Source organism: Malaclemys terrapin, chromosome 17 (assembly GCF_027887155.1).
Source record: "Malaclemys terrapin pileata isolate rMalTer1 chromosome 17, rMalTer1.hap1, whole genome shotgun sequence".
NCBI classification, from domain to species: domain Eukaryota; kingdom Metazoa; phylum Chordata; order Testudines; family Emydidae; genus Malaclemys; species Malaclemys terrapin.
The window spans coordinates 24,969,654-24,994,976 of NC_071521.1; the positions used below are offsets into that span (position 1 = coordinate 24,969,654).

The window sequence follows — 25,323 nt, forward strand, 5'->3', positions numbered from 1 at the left end:
TCTGGAAAACACTGGGAGAGGGTGGGGGGGCTGTGAGGGGCTCGCGGGCCGCAGAAAATCACCCCGCAGGCCGCGTGTTTGAAACCCCTAGGCTAGAAGCATGTGGTGCAACAGTGAAAGACTCAACAGTTGAAAAAGCGAAGAACACTCTTACCACTTTCAAAAAATTTGCATACTTGGCTGATGAATGCACCGATGCAAATGGACATCAAGTATTAAGTCACTGTGTACGTTATCTTGATGTCAGTGGTAGGCCAGTAGATGCATTTCTAGATGTTCAAGTTATAGAAGACACATCGGCTGCATCTGTGACAACCAACATCTGAGAAGAGTTAAATGCTTGACAGTTGGACCCCAAATAGATGGCTGCTTGTGCATTTGATGGAGCTGCAAACTTCTCTGGAAGACATGGTGGAGTACAAGCTTTGCTCAGAGAAAAAATGTAACCCTAATCTCTCCTATACACATTGCAGAGTTCATCTACTCCAACTAGTGCTAGTATGAGCTGCAGACTCTTCAAAAGACATTTAAAAAGCTATAAACTTAATGTTTTCATTATATTCTTTTTTCAGCAAGAGTCCAAAAAGACTGAATATCTTGGAAAATATAGAAGATACACTGGGACTGAAGTTCAAATTAGTCCAACCTGGGAAAACCCTCTGGCTTTCTCATGAGCGATCCTTGGCTGTTGTTTTAAAATTACTCCAGCTGTTATTACTGGCTTTGGAAAGTATCTACTAAGATGGGATGGATCTAAGTAGTGAGGCTGGTGGATTACTTTTGCTACTACGTTCAGAGAAGACTATTGCCACTCTCCCTCTTGTAAGTCTACTGTTGAAACCACCTTGGTCATTAAACAATGCCATCCAGGCATCTGCTACAATAGTAGTAGATCTTTGTCCAGCAATAAAAGCTACATTTGGATCAATCAGAGAGCTATCCATTGTAAAAGCACTGGAAGAAACAAAGACTTCAGTCCAGAAGTTGACTAATGAAGGCATTTATATTGAATCCTTAAGTGAAGAGGACAAGAAGTGTTTAAGACAACTGAAAAAATACACAGATTTGATTCTTAAAAATCTACAACAGTGACTTCTAAATTCTACTCAACCTTTATGTAGCTTTTACAGATCCCTGTCCTATAAGACACCGACAGTTGAGTGGAGTGAGGCACTACCAGCAATGGGGCTGCTATGTGCTCAGGATAGAATAGAGAATTTGAACACAGTGGAATATCATACGACGAATGAATGAAGATTTGACTTCAACTTCTTTTTTATCATCACTAGTGGCTCAACCCGATCTTTATGCTATGTTTCCTGGGATGAAAAAGGTAGGAAATCATCTCTTGCTACTCCCAGTCACAACAGCTACAGTTGAGCGTTCTTTTTCATCATTGAATAGAATTTTATGTTCTGAAAGAAGTCACCTTCTGCCTGATCATGTGACTGAACTAATGAGCAGATCAGTTGAAGGAATGGAAGTACTGGATACACGAGAAGCCACCAAAGATGAACACATTGCATTCATGAAGTTCATTAACAGAGTTGTGCAAAATTATAACAAGAAACCAAGAAGGATGTAGATGTAGTTAGAAGGCTTGAGTAGCCAACTTTAATTTGTGTGATGATTTTAAAACATGGAATAAATCTAATAAAATGGTCATGAAACATTTTTCCATTTTTACAGTGATGCCATACAGCTCACCTTTATCCTCCTGGTCTCACCCCTCATCAGCCCTGACTTCCCCCCTGTAAATTCGACACCCCCCCCCCCCCAATTTCAATTCTTGAGGAAAACACTGCACTCGGACATCTCCCAAGCTCCATTCCCCTTGGTGTCACTGTCCAACAAGCCACTGCTCTGTCCTCAACTTAAATGCTAGCTGAGGGGGATCTTCTGGTCAACTTTCCCACCACCTCTTTTTCTTCTTTCTTTATCTATTAGAAGAACAGTAGCATTGCAGTCTCTCCCCTCTGATCAGGAGGATGGGCAGTAACTATTGAGGCAGGAGCCAGTGCTGCTCCTTGGGTTTGCCAGCAATGCACACTCCTAGGGAAGGCAGGTAATGCTCTTCATTCTTGTGGCCTCCTTAATGCTGCTTATCTCCACTAGCCCAAAGGTTACTTCCAAATCACAGACACAGACCTACCTTTTTATATCCTGGGCCCAGCTTTTCAATGTGGGCACCTTAGAGTTACATGCAGGTCTCCCATTAGGATGCTTACATTGCCTCTTGGGCTTGTAAATGCTAATTTATTGAGGCTAAAGGTTGATTTGAGCACCTAAATGTGGGCATTGGACACCTTGTTAGGAAGCCCACATTTGATAACTGGGCCAGGTGTGTTCCATTATAGCACTGCTAACTGTGTATGTGCTACATGCTCTGGTGTTCATTGTACATGTGTGTGCAGGCCTAACCTGCCATATTAATAACACATGGGATCTGGGGAGAGTGTTGGGTTTTGAGGTCGGGGAGAGCTGCAGGAATGCTACAGGCACCCCATATAACATCTGGCTATTGACATCTGGACCAAGCTTAGCACCTCTGGGCCAGCCTCTTCCAGCCAGCATTCAAGACTTGGTGGATCCTCATACTAAGTTGCCTGGCTATTGTCTGAACTCTGTAGAAGAGCACATATTTGTCCATGTGACTCCCCACTGCTTTTCCTCCCAGGGTGTGACTAGTGAATGTGCTGTCGTTGAGCACAGTGTATGCCACAGACAGGAGTCGGCAACCTTTCAGAAGTGCTGTGCCGAGTCTTCATTTATTCACTCTGATTTAAGTTTTGCATGCCAGTAATACATTTTATCGTTTTTAGAAGGTCTCTTTCCATAAGTCTATAATATATAACGAAACTATTGTTGTATGTAAAGTAAATAAGGTTTTTAAAATGTTTAAGAAGCTTCATTTAAAATTAAATTAAAATGCAGAGCCCCCTGGCCAGGACCTGGGCAGTATGAGTGCCACTGAAAGTCAGCTCGCGTGCCGCCTTCCGTACACGTGCCAAAGGTTGCCTATCCCTGCCACAGAACAAGGGAATCACAGCAGCAGGATACACGTTTGCAGAAAGCCAGGAAACACTCACAGGGAAAATGTTAGAGCCACTGGTGCCTAGAGAGGGACTAACCTACAGTGCCTCCTATGTTGTCAGAGATGATCCTTCTTTGAGAACTCTTCCTCTTTTTGCCCCATGTACCTCTTTGCTTCCAGCACCCTGGTGGCTAATCCTGATCTGACCCAAAGGCTCTGAGCTTGCTGTATGCAGCTGTAACAATGCGGTTCTGGCAGGACCCAACTGAGAGTGCCAATTCAGGACAAATTGCTTCAAACAGGGTAGTTACAGCCCTAGGCTGGGGTTTTTCCACCTCTAAGGCAAACCAAACCAGCCAGACAGTGAAGACTTTGGTCTCATCCCACTGGCTAACCACAAGTCACACAAGCAATTCCCTTAGACACTCCAGTTTCCCAATATCACCACCAGTGCCATGGGGACAAATGGTTATGAAAACCAATACCCCATTAAAAGAAAAAGGTTCTCCTGATCCCACAGGATCAAGCCCCAGACACAGTTCAATATACAAATCAGATCTTACCCACAAATCACACTGTTGCCAATTCTTTAGAATCTAAAATCTGAAGGTTTATTCATAAAAGGAAAGAGATATAGATGAGAGCTAGAATTGGTTAAATAGAATCAATTACAAACAGTAATAGCAAAGTTCCTGGTTCAGGCTTGTAGCAGTGATGAAATAAACTGCAGGTTCAAAATCAAGTCTCTGGAATACATCCCCAGCCAGGGATGGGTCATCAGTCCTTTGTTCAGAGCTTCAGTTTGTAGCAAAGTTCCTCCAGAGGTATGAAGCAGAATTGAAGACAAGATGGAGGAGAGGCATCAACCTTTTATAGTCTTTTCCAGGTGTAAGAACACCTCTTTGTTCTTACTGAGGAAAATTACAGCATACTTTGCTGAGTTATAAGGCATATTTGCCTTCTCTCCATGGGTCAGTTGCATAGCTGATGGTCCTTAATGGGCCATCAAGCAGGCTAGGCAGAGCTAACACCAACTTGTCTGGGATGTTTCCCAGAAGCATAGCATAAGTTTGAAATACAGACAGCATAGAGCCAATATTCATAACTTCAACTACAAAATGGATACACACATATAGACAGCATAATCATAACCAGCAAACCATATCCTTGTCTTAGACACCTCATTTGACCCCTTTATGCAAGATTTGGTGCCACTACAGGACTTTGGTTGCAACCATGTTCTATATGGTCCCAGTTTAAATCAATAACATGACAGCAGCCTAGCAGCATAGCTTCATGAAGCGCAGAGTTTATTTTCTCTGAACTCTGTATGTGAAGTTTTATAAGATCGCTCTCGCAGCAGCATCCCCATGATCAATAGCAGAGGAAAGGCTGAGCTGGTTGCTGTGTCTGTGATGCTCTGGACACACCTTTCTGTTTCACTTGTGTTTCTGCACTTGGTTGGCTTCAGTGAACTTCCTGTTGTTTTGATTCCCTTGAGTTGCTGGTGAGAGTCTCATCCTCTTACTGCTGGTTTTAGGTGCTGTACAATACTGCAGCAGTGCAGTGCCGGCTTGGGCTGTGGCAAGAAGCTAGAATAACCCTGGAGGAGGCTATCAGACAGAGGCCTGAAGGAAGAACCACAAGCCTGGATGTTGCCCTTGAGTGGGTGCAGGTGAGACTGACTATAAATAAGGTTACAATTTAATCATGGAGGTCGTGTAGGTCACAGAATCCATGACTTCCAGCGACCTCTGTGACTTCAGCCTCCGGTGGTTGGGAGCTGCAGGATCCCCCGCAGCCCGCAGGGGCAGGGAGCTAAGGGGTACCCCTGCCACCGCTGGCAGCCCCCAGAGCTCTAAGCTGTCACATATGGAGGCCCCAGGAGATGCAGACAGCAGAGGAATCCTGCAGCTCCCAGCTGCTGCGGTGGCGGGGAAACCCCCGAGCTCCCGGCCACCGTGGGCGGTGGGGGAACACCCAGAGCTTCCAGCTGCGTGGGTGGTGGAGCTCGCAGAGCTGCTGGAGGAAGGGGAACCCCCAAGCCCTTGGGCGGCAGGGGAACCCCCGAGTTCCTGACCGCCGTGGGCCCCTAGAGCTTCAGGTGGCGGGGTACCCTCCAGCCCCCAGCTGCTGCAGGCGGCTCCTAGCTCCTGCACAGCTGCTCCACTTCAGGCAAGTTGGGGACCCGCAGATCCCCATTTTGTCAGGGATATCTTTAGTAAAAGCCAGGAACAGGTCAGGGCTTCCGTGAATTTTTCTTTTTTGCCCATGACCTGTCCATGACTTTTACTAACAATATCGGTGACAAAATCTTAGCCTTAACTATAAAGGTTTAAACCCTGGGGATTTGAGTCCTGGGGATACATTTCATAGGGCCCAAGTTAAAAAGCCTCCACCTGGGTTATCAGCACTCCAAAGATTGGGATGTTCCAGCTGTTCTATCTGCCCCTGCCTGCCACCTACCTACAGTGCCTTTCCCTTCAAAGCATAGAAGGTGTGATAGCCTGCCAGAGCAATTGTCCATCTACTTTAGTATCCTGTCTCCATCACTACCAGCTGCTTCAGAGGAAGGGGAAAGTAACCCCATAGTGGACAGTTATGGAATAATCTGGTCATAGGGAAAGTTTCTTCGTAGCTGCTGCCAGTTAGGGATCTGCTTGTGTTCTAAAGCGGTGCTTCTCAAAGCCGGTCTGCCGCTTGTTCAAGGAAAGCCCCTGGCGGGCCAGGCCGGTTTGTTTACCTGCCGCGTCCGCAGGTTCGGCCGATCGCGGCTCCCACTGGCCGCGGTTCGCTGTCCCAGGCCAATGGGGGTGGCGGGAAGCGGCGCGGGCCCAGGGCAGGGTTACCATACGTCCGGATTTCCCTGGACATGTCCGGCTTTTTGGTCCCCAAATCCCCGTCCGGGGGGAATTGCCAAAAAGCCGAACATGTCCGGGGAAATAGGGAGGCTAGGATCTCCGAATCTGTGTGTGTTGGTCACCCGCTGTGACATCATCTCGGTGCGACACTTGGCTCCTGCCCAGGGCATGCTGGGGGCTGTAGTCCGGACGGGCCTCATGCTCCAGGGAGAGCCGGGAGAGGGGAGCGGCCGACAACTACAACTCCCAGCGGCCCCTGTGACGCGACCAACCTGCCCCTGTGAGGCAGCAAGCCGGGGGGGGGGGGGAGAGGAGGGAGAGCGCAGGCCCCTGTCCTTTGGGTGGGGGGTGTCTCTGGGCACCGCTCGGCAGCCATCGCAGGGCTTGGGGGCGCCCCAGGGGGGGTTGTGGACGCCAGCGTGTTGCGGGGAGCCAGCACTGTCCGGATTTGCGTCCCCCTGGGGCTGGAGCTGCGCCCCTGGCCCCGGGCACCAGTCCCATAGGGTTACCATACGTCCGGTTTTTCGGCAATCAAACCCCCATCCGGGGGGAATTGCCAAAAAGCCGAACATGTCCGGGAAAAATACCGGACGGGCACTTCCTCTCCCGCGGCTGCTCTGCTCCTCCCCTGACTCAGACTTCGGCTCTGTTTAAGAGCCAAGCTGCCCGAGCCAGCGCTACCGGCTTCGGGCAGCCCCCGTGCCTCCGGACCCCAAGCCGCCGGCCGGGCACTTCCCTTCCTGGGCTCCAGCTGCTCTGCTCCGGCGGCGCAGGGTCCGGAGGCACAGGGGCTGCCCAAAGCCGGTAGCGCTGGCTCGGGCAGCTTGGCTCTTAAACAGAGTCGAAGTCTGAGTCAGGGGAGGAGCAGAGCAGCTGGAGCCTGGGAGGGGAAGTGCCCGGCTGGGGGCGCAGGGTCCAGAGGCATAGGGGCTGCCTGAAGCCCAAGCGCTACCGACTTCACAGTTTGCCAGACAGCCTCCAGACCCTGCGCCCCCTGCCGGGCACTTCCCTTCCCGGGCTCCAGCTGCTCTGCTCCGGCGGCACAGGGTCCGGAGGCACGGGGGCTGCCCGAAGCCGGTAGCGCTGGCTCGGGCAGCTTGGCTCTTAAACAGAGCCAAAGAGTCAGGGGAGGAGCGGAGCAGCTGGAGCCCTGGAGGGAAAGTGCCCGGCCGGGGGCGCAGGGTCCGGAGGCATAGGGGCTGCCCAAAGCCTGAGCGCTACCGGCTTCACGGGTTTGCCGGGCAGCCTCCAGACCCTGCGCCCCCGGGCTGGGCTCTTCCCCTCCCGGGCTCCAGCTGTGCTGGGGAAGCGCCGGCTGGGGGCGCAGGGTCTGGCGGCTGCCCGGCAAACCGTGAAGCCGGTAGCGCTTGGGCAGCCCTTTTCGCGTGGCTGGGAGGGAGGAGGGGGAGTTAGGGCGGGGACTTTGGGGGAATGGGCGGAGTAGGGGCAGAGTTGGGGCGGGGCTGGGGGTGGGAAAGGGGCGGGGCCAGGGCCCGTGGAGTGTCCTCTTTTTTTATTTTTTAAATATGGTAACCCTAACTCAAACCCCCGTCCGGGGGGAATTGCCAAAAAGCCGAACATGTCCGGGAAAATGCCGGCCAAGCACTTCCCGTCCCGCAGCGGCTCTGCTCCTCCCCTGACTCTTCGGCTCTGTTTAAGAGCCGGGCTGCCCGAGCGCTACCGGCTTCGGGCAGCCCCCATGCCTCCGGACCCTGCGCCGCCGGAGCCCAGGAGGGGAAGTGCCCAGCTGGGGGCGCAGGGTCCGGAGGCATGGGGGCTGCCCAAAGCCCGAGTGCTACCGGCTTCACGGTTTGCCGGCAGCCTCCAGACCCTGCGCCCCCGGCTGGGCGCTTCCCCTCCCGGGCTACAGCTACGCTGGGGAAGCGCCGGCCGGGGGCGCAGGGTCTGGGGGCTGCCCGGCAAACCGTGAAGCCGGTAGCGCTCGGGCAGCCCTTTCCGCGTGGCTGGGAGTGGGAGGGAGGAGGGGGCGGGGTTGGGGCGGGGCTGGGGTGGGAAATGGGCGGGGCCAGGACCCCGTGGAGGGTCCTCTTTTTTTATTTGTTAAGTATGGTAACCCTAGCCAAGGGATGTGCTGGCCTCCGCTTCCCGCCGCCCCCCATTTGCCCGGGATGGTGAACCGCAGCCAGTGGGAGCTGCGATCGGCCAAACCTGCGGACGCGTCAGGTAAACAAACCGACCCGGCCCGCCAGGGGCTTTCCCTGAACAAGCGGCGGACCGGCTTTGAGAACCACTGTTCTAAAGCACGGTGATGTTCTCCCCTATAAAATGCTTTTAAAAACTCAGTCGAATGTAACTCTGGATATTCTTATTGTCCATACAAATGGCTAATCCTTACCCTCAGTGATATCTTGTCACAATGAGCCTCAGAGGTTAATTATTAATTCACAAGTTAAGCACTGTATTTCCTTTTATTTGTTTTAACTGTGTTGCTTTTTGATTTCATATCTTGTTCTTGTATTATCAAAGAGGATGAACAGGAGCTCCTGATTTACCTTTTCTAGACTGGTCATTATTTTGTATATCTCTGTCATGTCTCATCTTACACCTCTGCTCTCCAAAGGAAAAAGTCCCAGTTTTCATTTTCTCCTTGTACAAATCTCTCGCCATGCTGCTAATGACTTTTAAGACCCATCCCTGAACCCCTTTCATTTCTGTCATGACTTGTATGAGGTAGAGTGACTAGAAGCTAACATAATATTCCAGAGAAGACTGCACCATTGATTCCCAAAATGGCATTACGCTATTTTCAGTATTATTTTCATCCCATTCTTTGTACTTTTTTAAACATTTATTTGCTTGTTTTGGGATCTGAGTGCTAGACTCTAGTTACAATTTACAGAGAATAATAAAATCAAGGAAGATCAACAGGAGAAGCAGATTAGAGATTTATTTAGCAAATCTTATTTCACGCTTTCCCTTCACCCCTCCCTGATATCTCCAGAAATTGGCTTATGCCCAGAAGTGTGAACTGTCTTAGCCTCTACATGTTGGTCAAGTCCAGGTCACACTTTTTCAAGCCCATAATTTCTGCCACACTGAATTCCCTGGATTGACCACACCCCATGGGGAAGCAGTATTTACTTTTCTCTTTTAAATGTTAAGCTGTGGTTAATGATATCTAGTGTCCTTGGTTTGATCTCTTCCCCTCACTGTAGAATCATCTCTTCCTGGAGCCCATACATGTTCCCCTGGGGGAATTTTTCAGACCACGAAAGGAGGAAGTTGAGCAGCTGGATTCAAAAGATTTCCTGGGTAAACCAAAGGTAAGGCCCCCTAGGTTGCAGAAAGGTCAATCCTAGTGTAAGAATGTTAGCATGGTGCCCTGATGACTAAGGTCAGCAATGAGCAAACTAAGATCCAGGGTCCTCTACCAGCCACAGCACCGACAGCCTCCTGAGAGTAACATTGCTTGGGCCCTCTGCCAGCCACAGTGCCTGGGAAATATCAGCTGAGATTCTTTAGACCCTAAGTGCAATGGCTCCATTGTTAGGAACCAGTCTTTCAGGTTTTCCTTTGTCATTTTTCTAGCTTTGAGTGTTTTCCTACCATCTGTCCTTGCCTGGAGCAAGGTGAATTTCACAAGTGGAGGGGAATAATCAGGGCTCTGTTGGAAACATTTTTGTCCATAAGGAAAGTGCTCCTCAGTGGTTGGGCTTTTTATATCCAGGAGAAATTTATTTTGAAATTAAATACTAAATAAATACCCAGCTCTTGTGTAGTACATTTTTTCTGAAGATCACGAAGTGCTTTACAAACATTAGTTATGTAACCCTCTCCTTCGCCCCCAGCAAAGTGAGGGTTATTGTGTCCATTTTACAGACAGGGAAACTGATGTGGCTGAAGTTACAGGACTGTTTGTGAGTGGAAAGATGTTGCAGGAAATATGGGTCATTTGGAACCTTACCATCTGCCTGTAGTAGAAGGTGGTGCATAGTTGCACTTCCTGAGGAGCAGAGCAGGGACCAAATAGTAACTAAGAGCTTTTCTTCACTGCAACAGTTAGCTTGATTTAATACATGCAAGTGAGAGTGACCCCACTGCAAAACAACACTAAAATTACACAGAGCGATTGGATTAGCAGCACAGAATGAAGCTTGGTCTATGCTGAACAACTATGTCGGTCAAGGGCATGAAAAAGCACACCTGTGTAGACACAGCTATGTTGAAGGAAGAACCTATTTCTGTTGACATAGCTAACGGTGTTTGGGGAGTAGGGTTCCTATACCGACAGAAGAACCTCTTCTGTCAGCGTAAGCTGCGTTTACACTATGGGGCTATGCTGACGTAGCTATGCAGGATAGTCTCCGTAGTGTAGACGTATCCTGGTTGGATTAGCAGAGTGGATTAGCAGTTGATGAGTTGTTGTAATTTGAGTTGCTGCATACCTGCTGCATCAGCAGCACTCCAGCGTCAACCCACCCCCCGACAGGCCAACTTACCACTTAGCTCCAATTGGAGATTTGTGTGGGAGTCGGGCTGGGGCAACACTCAAGTTACACTCTTAGCACTGTAGTGAAGACAGACACAGTTTGGGCCCTGCTTCCCCCTCCCTTCTTGGGGAAAAGTCAGCTGCGCTAGCCTTCTTCCTGGCACAGCACACTTCCCCCTTTGAGCTGACTCAGCTGCACTGGCCGGCATGTTGCAGGGAGATGCCTACTGCCCACCCCTGCCCATTCACTCACTGCCCACGAGTGGGAATAGCAGCCTGGCACCCACTGCTTCTATACCTATCCCTATCTCCTAGAACTGGAAAGGACCTTGAAAGGTCATCGAGTCCAGCCCCCTGCCTTCACTAGCAGGACCAAGTACTGATTTTGCCCCAGATCCCTAAGTGGCCCCCTCAAGGATTAAACTCACAACCCTGGGTTTAGCAGGCCACTGCTCAAACTACTGAGCTATCCCTCCCCCCTCAACTACATTGCTACCTTCCAGATGAGCAACAAGCAAAGGGCTTCTTTCCTTCCCTGCCCTGTGCCAATGCCCAGTGAGAGACACGATCTGGCCCTCTGTAAATAGAGCATGACTCCACACTGCTCTGTGTGATGATACCATTGTATCTTTGCTGATTGTGAGCCTCTGAAAGTGCTCATCAGGTACTTAGGGAATCCTTGGTTTTGTCATTATGCTGAAAAATGACACTTTCAAGACAAGCAGGCTCACCTAACCAGTCCCACAGGGTTTGACCCTCTGAGCTGTAGCAGATTCCCACTTGTTGTGGGATGACTTTTTTGTTAATTGGTTAATGCCCTTCGGAGAATATTAGCAGGTCATCAGAAGATTTCTCTTCTCATTTCTGTGACCTCTGCACCCTTTGTGTAAGTGTCACAGGCCAGGAGCCTCTTGAGTGCAGCGCAAATGAATGGTTGTACTCTCAGATTCACCCACAGACATGTAGGGAACCAGTGTGGCAAGAGCTAGAAAACCAGGCCCCTGGAGTAGATGGGGTTACTGCCTGGATGCAGCTCTGCACTCTCCATTGTGTGCAGTGACGTTTTGTTAAGCCCTGCCACTTGGTGCTAGGGACTCGCTCATGGGAAACCCAGGGTGAGTGGCTGATTCCCAAAGGTCTTGCTGTTCCTTCATGTGATCCAGAATCTGATCTGGTCTGTCCTCTGGCAGGTGATCTCCTCCGTCATTCCCAATGACGAGTACATCGGATTTGAGCCTCTCAGGCCACAGGTGAGTGGGACAGTGCAACAACTGATGGTACTTGATTTATGCATGGCAAGGTCATGTAATGGCATCGCTGTCATATAGCTCCACTTAGAGTCCCCAGCCAAGGCATCCATCAGGATGAGAACCTGTCACGGACTTCATAATATTTTAGGTTTCAGAGTAGCAGCCGTGTTAGTCTGTATCCGCAAAAAGAACCGGAGTACTTGTGGCACCTTAGAGACTAACAAATTTATTTGAGCATAAGCTTTCGTGGGCTTATGCTCAAATAAATTTGTTAGTCTCTAAGGTGCCACAAGTACTCCTGTTCTTTTTGCATAATATTTTAGTGTAGCTGAGAGGTTTCCCTGGGGCTCTGAGTCCCGCACGTCTCCCCCTGCCTAGCAATTCCTGCCCTCTAAGTGCCATATCACTGCAGATATCCTTCCACCCCTCCAAAGGGCTCAGATGAGGCACATAAGTCTCTGTTCCCTGAGCAGAGCGTTCTTTTCTCTGCACTGAATTAAAGCTGCTGAAGCAGAGTCTATGTAATGTTTAACTCCCTTGCCCAGCACCACCACAGACCTACCCTTCAGGGCAGTGGGGTGCACTGTCATGTGAATGTTAGGAGCAGGGGAACGCGCAAGTAGGTTGGTCTCCACTGGCTGGGGTGGGCAGAGAAGAGGGGGCTGCCACTGCCAACACTGCTCAGCAGTGTGGAGTGGCCTTGATGACTGTCCCTAGAATGGTGATTGATTGCATGACAAGTGTGGACAGGAGAATAGGAGGGAAAATGTCAGAGACTGAAACTCTCATTCAGACTCTGCATTACTGTCTGATAAAAGCTATTACAAATCATTGTGGGGAAGTTCTCTGGCCTGTGTTATAGAGGAGGTCAGCCTAGATGATCACAATGGTCCGTTCTGGCGTGGAATCTGGCTCTATGAAATAGATGCTGTTGTTTCTCCACAGAGACAGGGCTTTTACGAACCCAGTGTCAATGCTGTGCGGTAAGTGACCAACCCCAGGTGGCTTTGCTCTTCTGTCACTATTTCTCTTCATGGCACCTTGTCTTGGCCCCAGAGGTTTTGGTTTGGAGACGCTATAGTATCCCAGTCCCAGAGATCCATCACTGAGGAGAAAACACTGTGTGTGTGAAAGACTTGTGTGACTGTGATAGCCATTGTAGTTAATAACAATAACACCTGGCACTTCTATAACACCTTGCAAGGATCTCAAAGCCCTTTGCAGACATTGATTAAGCCTCACAGCCATCCTGTGAGGCAGCTAAATACCATGTCACAGGTTGGGAAACAAGAGACAGAGAGAGGTTAAGTGACCTATTCAAGGCCACATAGTAAGTCAGTGGCAGCACCACTGTTAGAACCCACAACTACTGACTCTCAGTTTCCTGGCTCTAGCCCCCAGGACAAGGCTTCCAAATGCTCCTATCAGCACTGCTGTAACTGTGGCCAAATTCAGCCCTGGTCTAAGGAGGTGCAGCTCCATTGACTTCCCTGGTTTGTGCTTCCAATACTCCAGGGCTGAATCTGGCCCATTGTTTTCATCTGGAAAAGCCAGAAGGTGGTTCATGAATAGGGTTGCCAACTGTCTAATTGCACAAACCCAAACATCTGTGCACTTCCCCCTTCCCCGCCCCTTCTCAGAGGCCCTGCCCCCTGCTCACCCCACACCCTGCCCCACCCCTTCTCTGAGGCCCTGCCCCCTGCTCACCCCACTCTCCTCCCTCTGTCGCTCGCTCTCCCCCACCCTCACTAATTTTCACAGGTCTGGGGCAAGGGGTTGGGGTGTGGGAGAAGGTGAGGGCTTTGGCTGGGGTGCAGGCTCTGGGGGTGGGGTTGGAGATGAGGGGTTTGGGGTGCAGGAGGGAGCTCAGGGCTAGGTCAGGGGGTTGGGGTGCAGGAGGGGGTGTGGGCTCTGGGAGGGATTTTGAGTACAGGAGGAGGCTCAGGGCTGGAGCAGTGGGTTGGGGTGTGGGAGGGACTGAGGCATGTGGGGTCCAGCTGGGAGGCGCTTACCTCTGGTGGCTCCCGGAAGTGACTGGCATGTCCGGCTCCTAGTCTCAGGGGCGGCCAGGCAGCTCTGCGCGCTGCCCTGCCTGCAGGCACCGGCCCCGCAGCTCCCATTGGCCGCGGTTCCTGGCCAATGGGATTTGTGGAGTTGGCGTTCAGGGCAGGGGCAGCGCGCAGAGACCCACTGGCCACCCCTGCGTCTAGGAGCCAGATTGCTTCCGGGAGCCATATGGAGCCAAGGTAGGTAGGGAGGCTGCCTTAGCTTCGCTGTGCCACCAACCAGACTTTTAGCAGCCTATTAAAATCTCCCGGATTGATTTCAATAGCCTCCAGGAGATCGTGGCTGATTCCGGGAGACTCCCTGCCAGTCCGGGAGGGTTGGCAACCCTATTCCTAGAGCCAGTTGAAACTCAACATTTTCATTGAGCAGGAATGCCAACATTCTGAAATTGTTTTCGTTCCAAATCTAAACAAAAATGAAAAATTGAAATTTGTTGTGAAACGAAATTTTCCAAAATGGTTTGTTTCAGGTCAGTCAGAATGTGCTATTTAAATAAAATTGAGATATTTCATTCTGATTCCAACCTTTTATTTTACACTATATTATAACTTATAATAGAGTATAAACTCAAATACATTTCTAAATGAAAAGGCATTTCAAAACAAAAAATCAAAATATTCCTTTCTGATCGTATTGACCTTATTGAAACACTTGTAAGCAAAAATTTTGTAAAACAGAATTTGTCAAAATCAACACATTCCTGCAGAAAGTTTTTATTGTGATGAAATGGCATTTTCTGATGGAAGAATGCTCCGTCAGGAAAGTTGCACCCAGCTCTGGAGTTCACACACTAGAAAGTGATCCGGACAGTTAAAACTGTGCTCTGTGTTTGACTCAGTACTATATTCTACTAGTTAGCACAGTGATACGGCTGTGGGGCTTTGCAATGAACTGTGTGAATTTTCAGAAATGGCTGGAAGGCAAAAGAGGGAACCTCTGTCTGCATCAGTCTGTCCCATCATCCACTGATGGCATGTTCTTCTCCAAAAGTTAATGGATTATCATCTCTGACGGACCATAAATGTGATAATTGCACCATGGAGACACAGGCCAAGGCTACTGCTGCCTATGAGGGGAGATGTTCTCAAGAGAAGCATTCTCGAGTTTACTCAGCTCACAACTGAGAGTATATGGTGAGGGAGAATCACCATGTGGGAGGAAGGATGGGCTCGTGGTTAGAGCTCTGAAGTGAGACACTGTATCCATAACCCTCTTGTCATTGGACCCTGGACAAATTTAGGTGTCTAACTGGGAGTGGAGCCACAGTGAAAGTCTAGTCCCAACTGTAAGTTCTGAGCTCTTCTGAAAATTTGGCCCTGAGTTCTTCTGAAAATGTGTCCCTTGATCACTCTTTGCCTTAGTTCCTCATCTGCAAATGGGGGTAATGATGCTCTCCTAATGCACAGCGGTGTGGGAAGGAGACAGTCCTTGATGGTTGTGAGATACTTGGATGCTATGGGGATGGAGGCACGTAAGTACCTAGATGGACAGAGTAGAAGGGTGTGGCTTTCCTTAGACCCCAGTAAAAAGACAGGTCCTCCAGCAGAATGCAGCGGGGACTCCACCCAGAGAAGAGTGGCATTGTTCCAGGGGGCATTGGCACCTAAGGAGCGGTGAATGTCCTACCACTCTTTATGTTTCAAAGCGCATTGACAGAAGAGCCAGTGGAGAGGTCACAGGATGGCAATGCCCATTCCTAGCCTGAATGTCTCCAAGAAGGGTAACCAGTGGAGCAAAGAGAAGGGAATCCCGTTAAACCCAGTGGTGTCCACACCCCATAGTGGGAGAGTGATAGCCTCAAAGGGTGCTGAATAAAGCTGTTATATTTTTTTCTCCAGAGACCGCGGCTCAGGTTACTATCAAGTTGTGACTCATTATTACCCTGAGGACTCTGAAGAGATGGCAGTGAAGGGCAGCACTATCATCTTTGTACTAAATAAAGGGGCAGACGGCTGGGCTACTGCCATATGTGATGGACAGGTATGTGGAACTGGCAGGCTGGTGCTCCTGCCTCTAGCACAGCATCAGTAGACACTACAGCGCTCCCTGCCAGCTGGGGCTTGCTGAGGCTTTAATAGGATGTTCCTTTGGTAGCTCTCAGGAGCTGGAGCAGCCAAGAGGATGGGATATGACGATACCTTCTCTGAAACTGCCAGTTCACTTTCATGGATTGGACACTAATAGCAGCAGCTGTTAAGAGTTGTTCAGGGCTGTTCAGATCCCATTGACTTTTCCCCGTCACCTCTCTAATTCCACTGGCCAGTAAACTGGAGACCTCAGCTTTTTCTGATCCTTATCCCTTCCGACACACGTGGATCCTGCATGGGGATTATGCAACTAGAAACATTCGGTGAGAACCACTAGCAGGGGCACAATTCACACCAATTGTGAAGCCTCACCTCCTGCAGAATAAAGTGCACAAAATGTGTCTAGGGTTGATTCAGTGGCCCTCTTGCAACTGCTGTATGGAAAGCAGGGTCCTCAGAAGGGAGACCAATGTGCTGTTGTGTCCCCAAGTGGGCGTCACCACCCACGTGCAATCCCCAGTGGGCCAATGTAAACATTGCTGTTTATATTAGAATAGAGGCCAGGAGCCCCGTCATGGGCCAGGATTGACCTGTACTAACTCAGAATAAAGAGACAGTGCCTGCCCCTGAGAGCTTACAATCAAAGTATAAGGCAGAGAAAACGGATGGGCCCAAAGACAGATGGGGGAGCACAAAGAAACAGTGAGGTAAGACTGGTCAGTCTGACAGGCAGTGGTCTTGGCACAACCAGCAGCCTAACCATTGTCAAGTTTTCTGGTAGGCATCACAGCACAGGAGAGTTATAAAGAGGAAACTGAAGAAAGATGGAGGCAGCTCCTCCTGCATGTGAGGGGCCACATGGGAGGAAGCACAAAGGTGCCTCTTTAAAAGTTAACAAGTGAGCGAGGAAGGCTGGTGGCTCACAGGCAGGATTCAGCACCTTGAGCGATGATGGGAAGGTTGTGAAGGGCCTTGAAAGCGATGGCAAGTAGTTTGTGTTTGTGATGATGGCAGGGAGGGTGCAAGGATGTTTCGCGCCCTAGGCGAAACTTCCACCTTGCGCCCCCCTCCCCCCCCCCCCGAGCCCTGTGGCAGCTCTCCGCACTAAGGCCCCTCCCCCCCCGCGGCAGCTCCCCACCCCCCTCCGCCCTGAGGCACCCGCCCCCCACCCCTGGCCCGGGGAGCCGTGCGGCAGCTCCCCGCCCCAGCTCATCTCTGCTCTGCCTCCTCCCCGAGCACGCCATCGCTGCTCCGCTTCTCCTGCCTCCCAGGCTTGCGGCGCCAATCAGCTGTTTGGCGCGGCAAGCCTGGGAGGGAGAGAAGCAGAGCGGGGCGGCGTGCTCAGGGGAGGAGGCGGAGCAGAGGTGAGCTGGGGTGGGGAGCAGTTCCTTTGCGTGCCGCCCCCCCTTACTTGCTGCAGATGGCCCTCCCCGCACCGCCCTGCCCCAGCTCCCTCCGCCTAAATGCCGCCGCCGACTGGGGCGGCCAAAGATCCAGCTGCCGCCGAAGGACCTGAAATGCCGTCCCCCAAATGCTAGTACCCTAGGCAACCGCCTAGGTCGCCTAATGGATTGCACTGGCCCTGGATGATGGAGAAGAGTGAGCCAGCAGACAGAGTGACCTGGTCAGGACGGCGTACCAGGAAATGACACATGCCACAAGGGTGTGAATGACTGAGGGGCAAGGTGGGGTTGTCAAGGCCAGCGAAGAGAATCTCCTGCACCGGGCAGAAGAGTGTCTGTTTCAAGTGTGCCTGGTCTCACCTTGTTTTCTGTTCTGCTCTGTGTTTCCCAGAAACTGCGTATACCGACCTCTCACCTGGAGCCTGTTTATGCCCCCAAGGCTGATAAGTGGGTAAGGGGACAATCTTGTGACTATGGGATGAGGCAGGGAGAGAAAACACAGCCAGGCCACTCGAGCTGTGTGAGTGGCAGGGCTCTGAACCACAGAGCAAGGCAGTGGACTCTCTCTTCAGACTCACCCCATGTGTAGGTCCAGGGCTTTCAACCAGCCAGGGACAATTGGAAATCCAAGCAGCAGGCAAAAGGTGGATTTTTTCCACAGCTCTGATCTGTTTCCTGCAAAGTCTAAGCTTCCATTTTGGAAAAAATCCATTTCTTTTACCCCCTCCTCCTCACAGTTAGGACCCACCATATTGTAACCAATGCAGCCTTGCTCTAATGGCTTGACCCGGCTGAAAGCTGTCTCCACTTGAATCCTCCAGCAGACAAGGTGTGACTCACACCCACGTGCCCACTGCAGTGAGCAGGGAATTTCAGAGCCCACTTCGGTTCTGACACACTAGTGGCCTCTAGTGAATGAACTTCCACTGGCCCTACTGTGGTTGAGAAACTGGCTCTTTGGGGGGAGGGATAGCTCAGTGGTTTGAGCATTGGCCTGCTAAACCCAGGGTTGTGAGCTCAATTCTTGAGGGGGCCATTTAGGGATCTGGGGCAAAAATCTGTCTGGGGATTGGTCCTGCTTTGAGCAGGGGGTTGGACTAGATGACCTCCCGAGGTCCCTTCCAACCCTGCTATTCTATGACTCTGTTATCATCCATCCTATGGAGTTGGTAGGGTTTCCTGCTGTAAACCATTTCAGTGCAGACACCCAGTCTGTTCAGTGCAGAACTTTGGAGCTGAGTGAGGGGCAGATGAGCCCTTGGGTCAGAGGGATCAGCCATGGAAATCCCAGTCAAGACAGATTCCATTTTTGGTCAGATGGGGAGGTGGCCATCCCCAGGCTAAATGTGGGGTTGGGATCCCAGAGAGGTTAACAAAGTGAACAGTGCAGCAAAATAAAACAACCCCATATGGGTACCAGGTGGGTAGCCACACTCTGGGGGAGCCTGGAGGAGCCTGAGTGCTCCACTTCATAAGTGAGTTAATGAATTAGCCATCCCTGAGGCTCTGCCCACCCTTAAAGTCATAGCCTGCAATCTACTCAGTGACACAAACCAGCTGCCACCTGCTCCTTCTGGCCAATGAGGAACGAGGGAGCTGATTTCCCAAAACTCTAGTTCCTTAGAACTGTTCTGCTTGACACTGGCCTCAGCCATACTCTCCTCATGTGTCTGATCAGTTTGTTTTCATTTTGTTCTCTTGCAGAAAGTCAGTAATGGGATCCCTCTTCCCCCCATTAAAGTGCCCCCCAACCGGCCTCACTTGCAAGAAATGGACCACCAGCAGCCAGGTAAATCCTGCTTTCTGGGACTGAAGGGGCATGTGGGGATAAGGATCCCAATGGGAGTTGTGTGGGATCACCCACCAGTCCCCCAAAACACCACTACTCTAGGGAACCTACAATACCAGCAAGGCTAGCTCCCCACTTGCAGCATGTGGTTACTGGCAGGGACTGACTGTGTAACCCAAGAGCACCCTGGTAGCAGGGTAGATTCCGCGTGTCAGGGATGACTGCACACACTTTGCTGTGACCCACTCATTCTGCTCTGAACAGAGACTGGGGGCCAGGACTGTGTCCAAATTGAAACGAACTGGTTGGCAGGCACCTGGTGATTCAGAGCTGGTGTCCAATAAATGTAGCTGCTGCCATTTGTCACTTGCCCCCCTTGCTATGGTGACGAGGGCAGGCAGGGTTTTATATGCCAGTCCCTGAGAGGGGAGGGATGGACAGCTCAGGCAATAAAATCGGTGGCTTCTCACACTGCCTGGAGTCCCTCCAGATGTGGCTCAGTGGGACCCCCCAAAGCTGTCCAACCCCATCTCCTCCAAAGAGGCCCTGCCCATTGTCATGATGGCTGTTTGGCAATGTTTTGCTCTGCAGGACCTGCTGAAGGAGAAGACACTGCTGCAAATGATGCTGATCCGCAAGCAGACTTGCAGGTGCAATGTTCCCCAACATCACAAACCATTAAGACTATAAAATCACTGGTGCCAAAGATAAAGGTAGATTCAGCCCAGTTCCACCAAAACTCCAGAGCCACCCCTAAACTTTGGGGCTCACTGGAAAGCCTTTTCTTCCAGACCAGTTTCCCCTCCCCCCCATCCCAGAGAGATCCTAACTCCCAGATGGACTTTTGTCTGTTACCCCTGAGTCCTTTATCTTCCTCTTCCAGGCCCATACTGTTGCTCTGTGCTGTTAACAACCACTGTGTTCTATCACAGAGAGCAGTGCATTTCTGGGGTCAGTGAAATCACCTCTGTATCCTTTTCCTACCTCACGTGGGACTTGTACCTACAGAGCCTTTCTTTGTCAGAGGCAGCTGCTGGTCAGGTCACCAGTAGCCCCACTTCATTTGGCACAGCCACTAGACTGCCTGTGATTTTGGAGTCAGTGCTGTGCCAAGCTGCATGGACTGGCAGCTGAAATTTCCACAAGAAATTATGGGACCTGGCAGCATCACGGTAGGGACATGTTTGCATGATAACACAGGGAGTACGTCTCCCCTCTGGCATAAGCAGAACTCCCGTGCTGAGTAGATGTGTCTGAGTTATAGGATTCAGATCCAGACTCTTCCTCGGGGAAAAATGGAAGTGTTTGGATCCAGGGTTTTGAGAAATGGGCCCCATATGTGAAATTCACATCTGGATCCTGGCTCAGATTTTATGCCACATGGAGTTTGGTGGCACTGAGGTTGGCATTTGGGTTAGGCCCCTACTCTTGACTCCGGGTATGGAAGAATGGGCTAGTGGTCGGGGCACTGGCTGAGATGTGTGAGACCTGCGTTCGGTTCCTTGCTCCACCAGGGACTTCCTGGGTAAGTCACCTCATGTATCTGTGCCTCGACACCCCAGCTGTAAAAGGGGGATAATAATATTTCCCTACCTCACAAGGACGTTGTAAAGTGCTTGGAGCTCTGCTGTTATAAGAATAGGCATTATTGTTATTCAGATATTTGCTGGTGAAATTGCTCTAACCAACCCATCCAGAGCAGATTCTCCTTTGCTCCCTGTTTGGCAGCAGGTCCCACTGGCTCAGGACAAAGCATCCTCCAGCGAGAACAGATCCATCCTGCTGAAAGTCCACTGTGACTATACAGTTAAAGTGAACAAGGCCCTGACCCTGTCAGACCTCAGGTCTCTGCTGAGGGAGACGTTCAGCCAGCAGGCAGAGCTTGGGAAGCTGAGGTAGGCTTGGTCACAGACTGGAAATAGGGTCACACTCTGGCTACTCTGAGCTGGTGCCAAAGACTGAGTTGGAGTTTCTCCTTCCTGGTGAGCTGCAGCTTTCCTCTTGTCATTGCAGTTCTCCGAAGAGGTGTTTGCCCAAGGAGCTAGGCATTAAGGCCATGTCTACCGTCCATGTTGTTCTTCAACAGGGCTCAGACAGCCATAGGCACAGTTCACAAGATGAATACATACGAACCAGCGCTGTGTCCCCTCTCCCAACTGAATAGTCACACAGAGCCCTGTCCCTGGATATTCCACCTCATTGCTTTAGAACATAACAGTGACTCCTTGGGGACAGGGAATGTGTGAGTAGGGAGGTTTCACAGGACCAAAGGAATATGGAACTGCACCGGCAGTAGTGAAAGAAGGGGAAATTTAAAGAGAAATGCTATTGTAGACACCCCTGACCTACAAATGATTTTCTCCCAGCCAGCACAACATTTAAGGCACACCAAGTTCAACTCAGTTGCACTTTGTGTGGCCAGTTTAGAGGTCTTGTGTAAGTCTAAAGCAGACTGAAGTTTTGTCTACTGGAGCTGGAGGGGTAAATTTCATATGCGCTAGCTCTGGTTGAGCTAGTGTGCTAAGAATAGCAGCATAGCCGTGGTGGTGGCACAAGCAACAGAATGGGCTCGCCAGCCTAAACACTCTGTGTCCAATCCTATCTGAAAACCTAGGTACGTATTCAGGGCAGCTAGCCCCTCCCCCCGCCTGTGGCACCACAGCTACACTTCTCCTGTTAGCACGCTAGCTCGAGGCCAGCTAGCACGGGTCTGTCTGTCTGAACGGGGAATTACACCTCCAGCTCCAGCACAGACATACCCTGGAGTTCCTGGACTGACATGCTTAGGGAATCAGAGGGAGATGCAAGTTGCACAAGCTTAGATTCATCTCTAAATTTGGCCCTAGTACGTTCTCTCTGACCTCCTCTCTTACTTCAGCTGCAGGCTTTCAGACAGCAAACAGTTCATTGTGATTTCGGGAGAAGAGGAGATGGGGAAGATGTGGCAGGAGGTGACAGATGGGAGGCTGACACTCTGGTGCCAGGTATGGGTCCCTTTGGGATGCTGTTCTGCCTCACTAGATTCTGGTTTAATTTCTGCTCTGCCTGTGGTTTACAACATGGCCTTGTCCCATAGGGCACAGATGCCTGTTCAGACAGACCTGTTCTCTACAGGATGGTAGCACACCACGGTTACACGGCGCAAAGGCCAGAGGATCTGGAATTCAATGAAGGAGACACGCTGGACATTCTCTCCGAAGGTAGCTTTCTAGTTCCGCCTGAAGTTCTTTGTTGGGCAGCTTCAGGAGTCTGTTTGCAGGGGGGAGATGGGGACAAGTTGGGGAACAAAAGGCTTCCTGACAGTTAAGCCACTAGGCCTTATGGGGGACTGACATGTGCATGGGCCTATACTGGCCCTTTGCGCAGGGGTGAATGTCACCCTTAGCAAGGCTTGTCTCTCCCTGGTTAGGCAATTCAGGGGATTGCTAGGTCCTTACCCTGTTCCTTTGTATTTTCCCAGTGAATGAGGAATGGCTTGAAGGCCATTGCAATGGCAACTTTGGCATTTTCCCCAAGTGCTTTGCTGCCCAGGCCAGCATTGGGGCTGCTTGCCCTTAGAGAAGAGATGCTTCTTCCTGCCAGACTCCACAAGAAGCCAGCTGGGCTGGGAACCCCACCTCACCTTACTCATGTCTCCCAGAGAACAGGAGAAGCTTGCGCCAATTCATTCAGGTCTGACCATTGCCAGCCCTGCTAGGTATTTAATGAAGCTGCCTACACAAGACGCTTCCCAGTGTGGGACCCCATTATCCAGAAACCCTGCAGGATTCGTTTCTGTAGCAGAAATAGCATTTTCTATGGCATGTGTCTGGCCTCAGTATTTCCCAATAATCAAAGTGAAATGACAGGTCTGGCTGGAGAGTGGGGGTGAGGTGGGATCTGGGTGCAAGACAGGTGGTGGTGTCTCATGAAGGTCACTCTGAGAGGTGCTGACACAGCAAACGGAGTTTTCCCATCTCAGACCTAGCCACCAGCTCTTTCTGTAGCAAGAACTTGGGATTCAAAGATGCAGATTAAGTGGTAAGAAGAACTGGCTCCTCCAGAAGAGGGGGCCTGGCTAAGGCCTTAATCCCCACTTCCCACCAGCTGGAATAGAAGTGGGGGAAGCTGGACCTTGTCGTCACCGGATATGCCCACGCTGCTGTTACATACCCACAGCTGGCCCGTGCCAACTGACTCGGGCCCAGGGGCTGTTTGAGTGTAGTGTAGACATTTGGGCTTGGGGCAAGTAAATAGCTCCTTAGCCCGAGCCCCACGAGCTTGAGTCAGCTGGCACAGGCCTGCTGCAGGGGTCTAATGGCAGTGCCGACAGACCCATTGAGGCCAGACTGTGGGAGGCAAGATGCCACTCAGAGGACAGGGAGGCAGTCTTGATTCCCTGGGCCCAACGCAGTGTAAAAACAGCGCTGTTCTGGTTGGGGAGCATTTCATACCCACTTTGCATGGCTGTAAATGAATGCACATGAATCAGGCATAGGGTGGGTGGCCCCTCCAAGCCCCAGGGATCGACCAGAGGCAAAGGGCCCTGTGCCCAGACATCTTGGGTTGTGGGGATTGTCCCTGGTCAGGTGAACACTGGTGTTGTCCCAATCGGTTCCATGAAGTTGGGCCACAGCAGGGAGCTAGACCTTGAGGGACTGAGCACTGGGTTGGAGGGAAGGAATGCAGGGTGGGGGAGATGGACAAGTGACAGGAGCTGAGGCACTGTGGGGAGGGCAGCCAGAGAAACAGGCCTAGCAAAGCCCAGAGGGATCAGGGAGAGCCAGAAGAAGGAAGTAGTCAGTGGAGCTGAAAGGAGCCATGGGGAAGCTAAGAACACAGAGAGAGCAGGGCTCATGGGAGTAGATAAAAATAACCTGGTGGGGGAGAAGGGAGGTGACCTAGGGTCTCTACTTTGCAAAAAGGGTCCCAGGAACTGCAGGGTGGTTCCTGGGCACCAGCCCCTGGGGCTCGCTCAGCCCATCAGCTATGCGGTGCATGAGCCTCTGGGAGCTCACTCAGCCCCCATTGGCCTCGGGGAGCTCCCTTGGCCCTCCTTTCTGCCTAGCCTCTCACTTGGCCCAAGCCTCTGGGGAGTTGCTCAGCCCATCAATCCTTCATAGCCCTCACCTGGCTCAGGGCCCTGTGAGATCACACACCGTCTCTGTTGTGCTAGGCCTCCCAGCTGGCACAGGTTGTGCAACCCATGTACACCATGGAGCCTTTGCCAGCATGGGTCTGCGCAGTGGCTCCGTCCCCTGACCCTGCAGCTCACTGACACCGGCCTGTGCACGGCGCCGGCTCTTTGATGACACAGCCTCTCAGCGCTGCAGGGTGCTTACCTGGAACAGGCTGAGCAGGACACTCCTGCCCTCCACCCTGCAGGGCAGGGCCGGCTCCAGGGTTTTTTCCGTCCCAAGCTGCGGGGAAAAAAAAAAAAAAAAAAAAAGCCGCAATCACAATCGGCGGCAGCTCCACCGTACCGCTTTCTTCTTCGGTGGCAGGTCCTTCCCTCTGAGAGGGACCCGCTGCCGAAGAGCCCGACGTGCCGCCCCTAGCACCTGCTTGCTGGACTGGTGCCTGGAGCCGGCCCTGCTGCAGGGCCTTTGCTTGGTCCAGGCCATTGTATGCTGCCTCAAACCCTTACCCACCCCCAGGGCCACTGGCAGGCACAGCCGCTCTGAGGTCACTCACAGCCTGGACCTGGCATACCCTTTGTAAGTTCACTCAGCCCCTTGCATTGCCTGGCCCATGCCCTGCTGCCACAGCCATGGCTAGCCCAGGCACGGGAGCTGCAGCCTGGAAGAGGAAGTTGCCAGCAGGAGGGCTCCTTGTTTGGCTCTTGTTCCTCCCCTTAGACCAAGAGAGCCTGAATTCGTTAACTTTTAGGGGGTGCTGTAAAAACCACTCCTCACGAGGGCTGAGGGGGTGGCTGGCTGGGGTGGGGCGACGCTCTCTGTTGCTGGGAATTCCTGGATGGTCCCTTGGAGTTGGTTTAGTTGAGTAGGAGCCTGTGATGCTGTTGGAGGGAGTGTTTTTGTGAAGAGGTGTCAGTGTGCCTAGAGCTGAGGTTTTGGGGTGGGGTGGAGGGTTTTATTTAAATCAAATCTATACATACAGGGCCAGTGGAAGCAGCCTTTGCAGTGTTCAGATCAGCTGCTCATTATTTTCTCTTCTGTGAAATTCCAATAAATATTTCTAAAATAACTGACTTCGATCCTGAGAGACAAGGTGGTCCAATGAAAGATATTTCCTGCCCCAACTGCTGTTGGTGCGAGAGACAAGCTTTTGAGCTGCACAGAGCTCTTCTGTAGGTCTGGGAAGGTACTGCTTAACATGCACAAAGAAAACAAAGGAGGCAGGAACAGTTGATGCCGCAGCGTGGGGAGGGAGAGGGAGAGGGAGAGGGCACTGAGAAGGCTGCCATCTTCTCGCCAGAGTGCTGCCACACACCTGCAGGCAT

General features: G+C 51.3%; 1 protein-coding gene across 4 annotated transcripts in view; it reads left to right on the forward strand.

The window, feature by feature from the left end:
* Positions 1-24,984, forward strand: part of NOXA1 (NADPH oxidase activator 1) — a 41,235-nt gene extending 16,251 nt beyond the window's left edge. The window contains exons 4-15 of one of the 4 annotated variants that reach the window (XM_054007725.1): positions 4,575-4,709; positions 9,072-9,179; positions 11,536-11,595; positions 12,541-12,578; positions 15,501-15,642; positions 17,484-17,543; positions 18,797-18,881; positions 19,473-19,594; positions 20,613-20,776; positions 21,760-21,865; positions 21,958-22,081; positions 22,342-24,984. In XM_054007725.1, the coding sequence (XP_053863700.1) occupies positions 4,575-4,709; positions 9,072-9,179; positions 11,536-11,595; positions 12,541-12,578; positions 15,501-15,642; positions 17,484-17,543; positions 18,797-18,881; positions 19,473-19,594; positions 20,613-20,776; positions 21,760-21,865; positions 21,958-22,081; positions 22,342-22,439 (1,242 nt within the window). In that variant the 3' untranslated portion in view covers positions 22,440-24,984. Of the gene's footprint in view, positions 1-4,574; positions 4,710-9,071; positions 9,180-11,535; positions 11,596-12,540; positions 12,579-15,500; positions 15,643-17,483; positions 17,544-18,796; positions 18,882-19,472; positions 19,595-20,609; positions 20,777-21,759; positions 21,866-21,957; positions 22,082-22,341 lie in introns of all 4 variants that reach the window. The other 3 variants (XM_054007726.1, XM_054007727.1, XM_054007729.1) reach the window with 3 other exon arrangements.
* Positions 24,985-25,323: the final 339 nt, after the last annotated feature.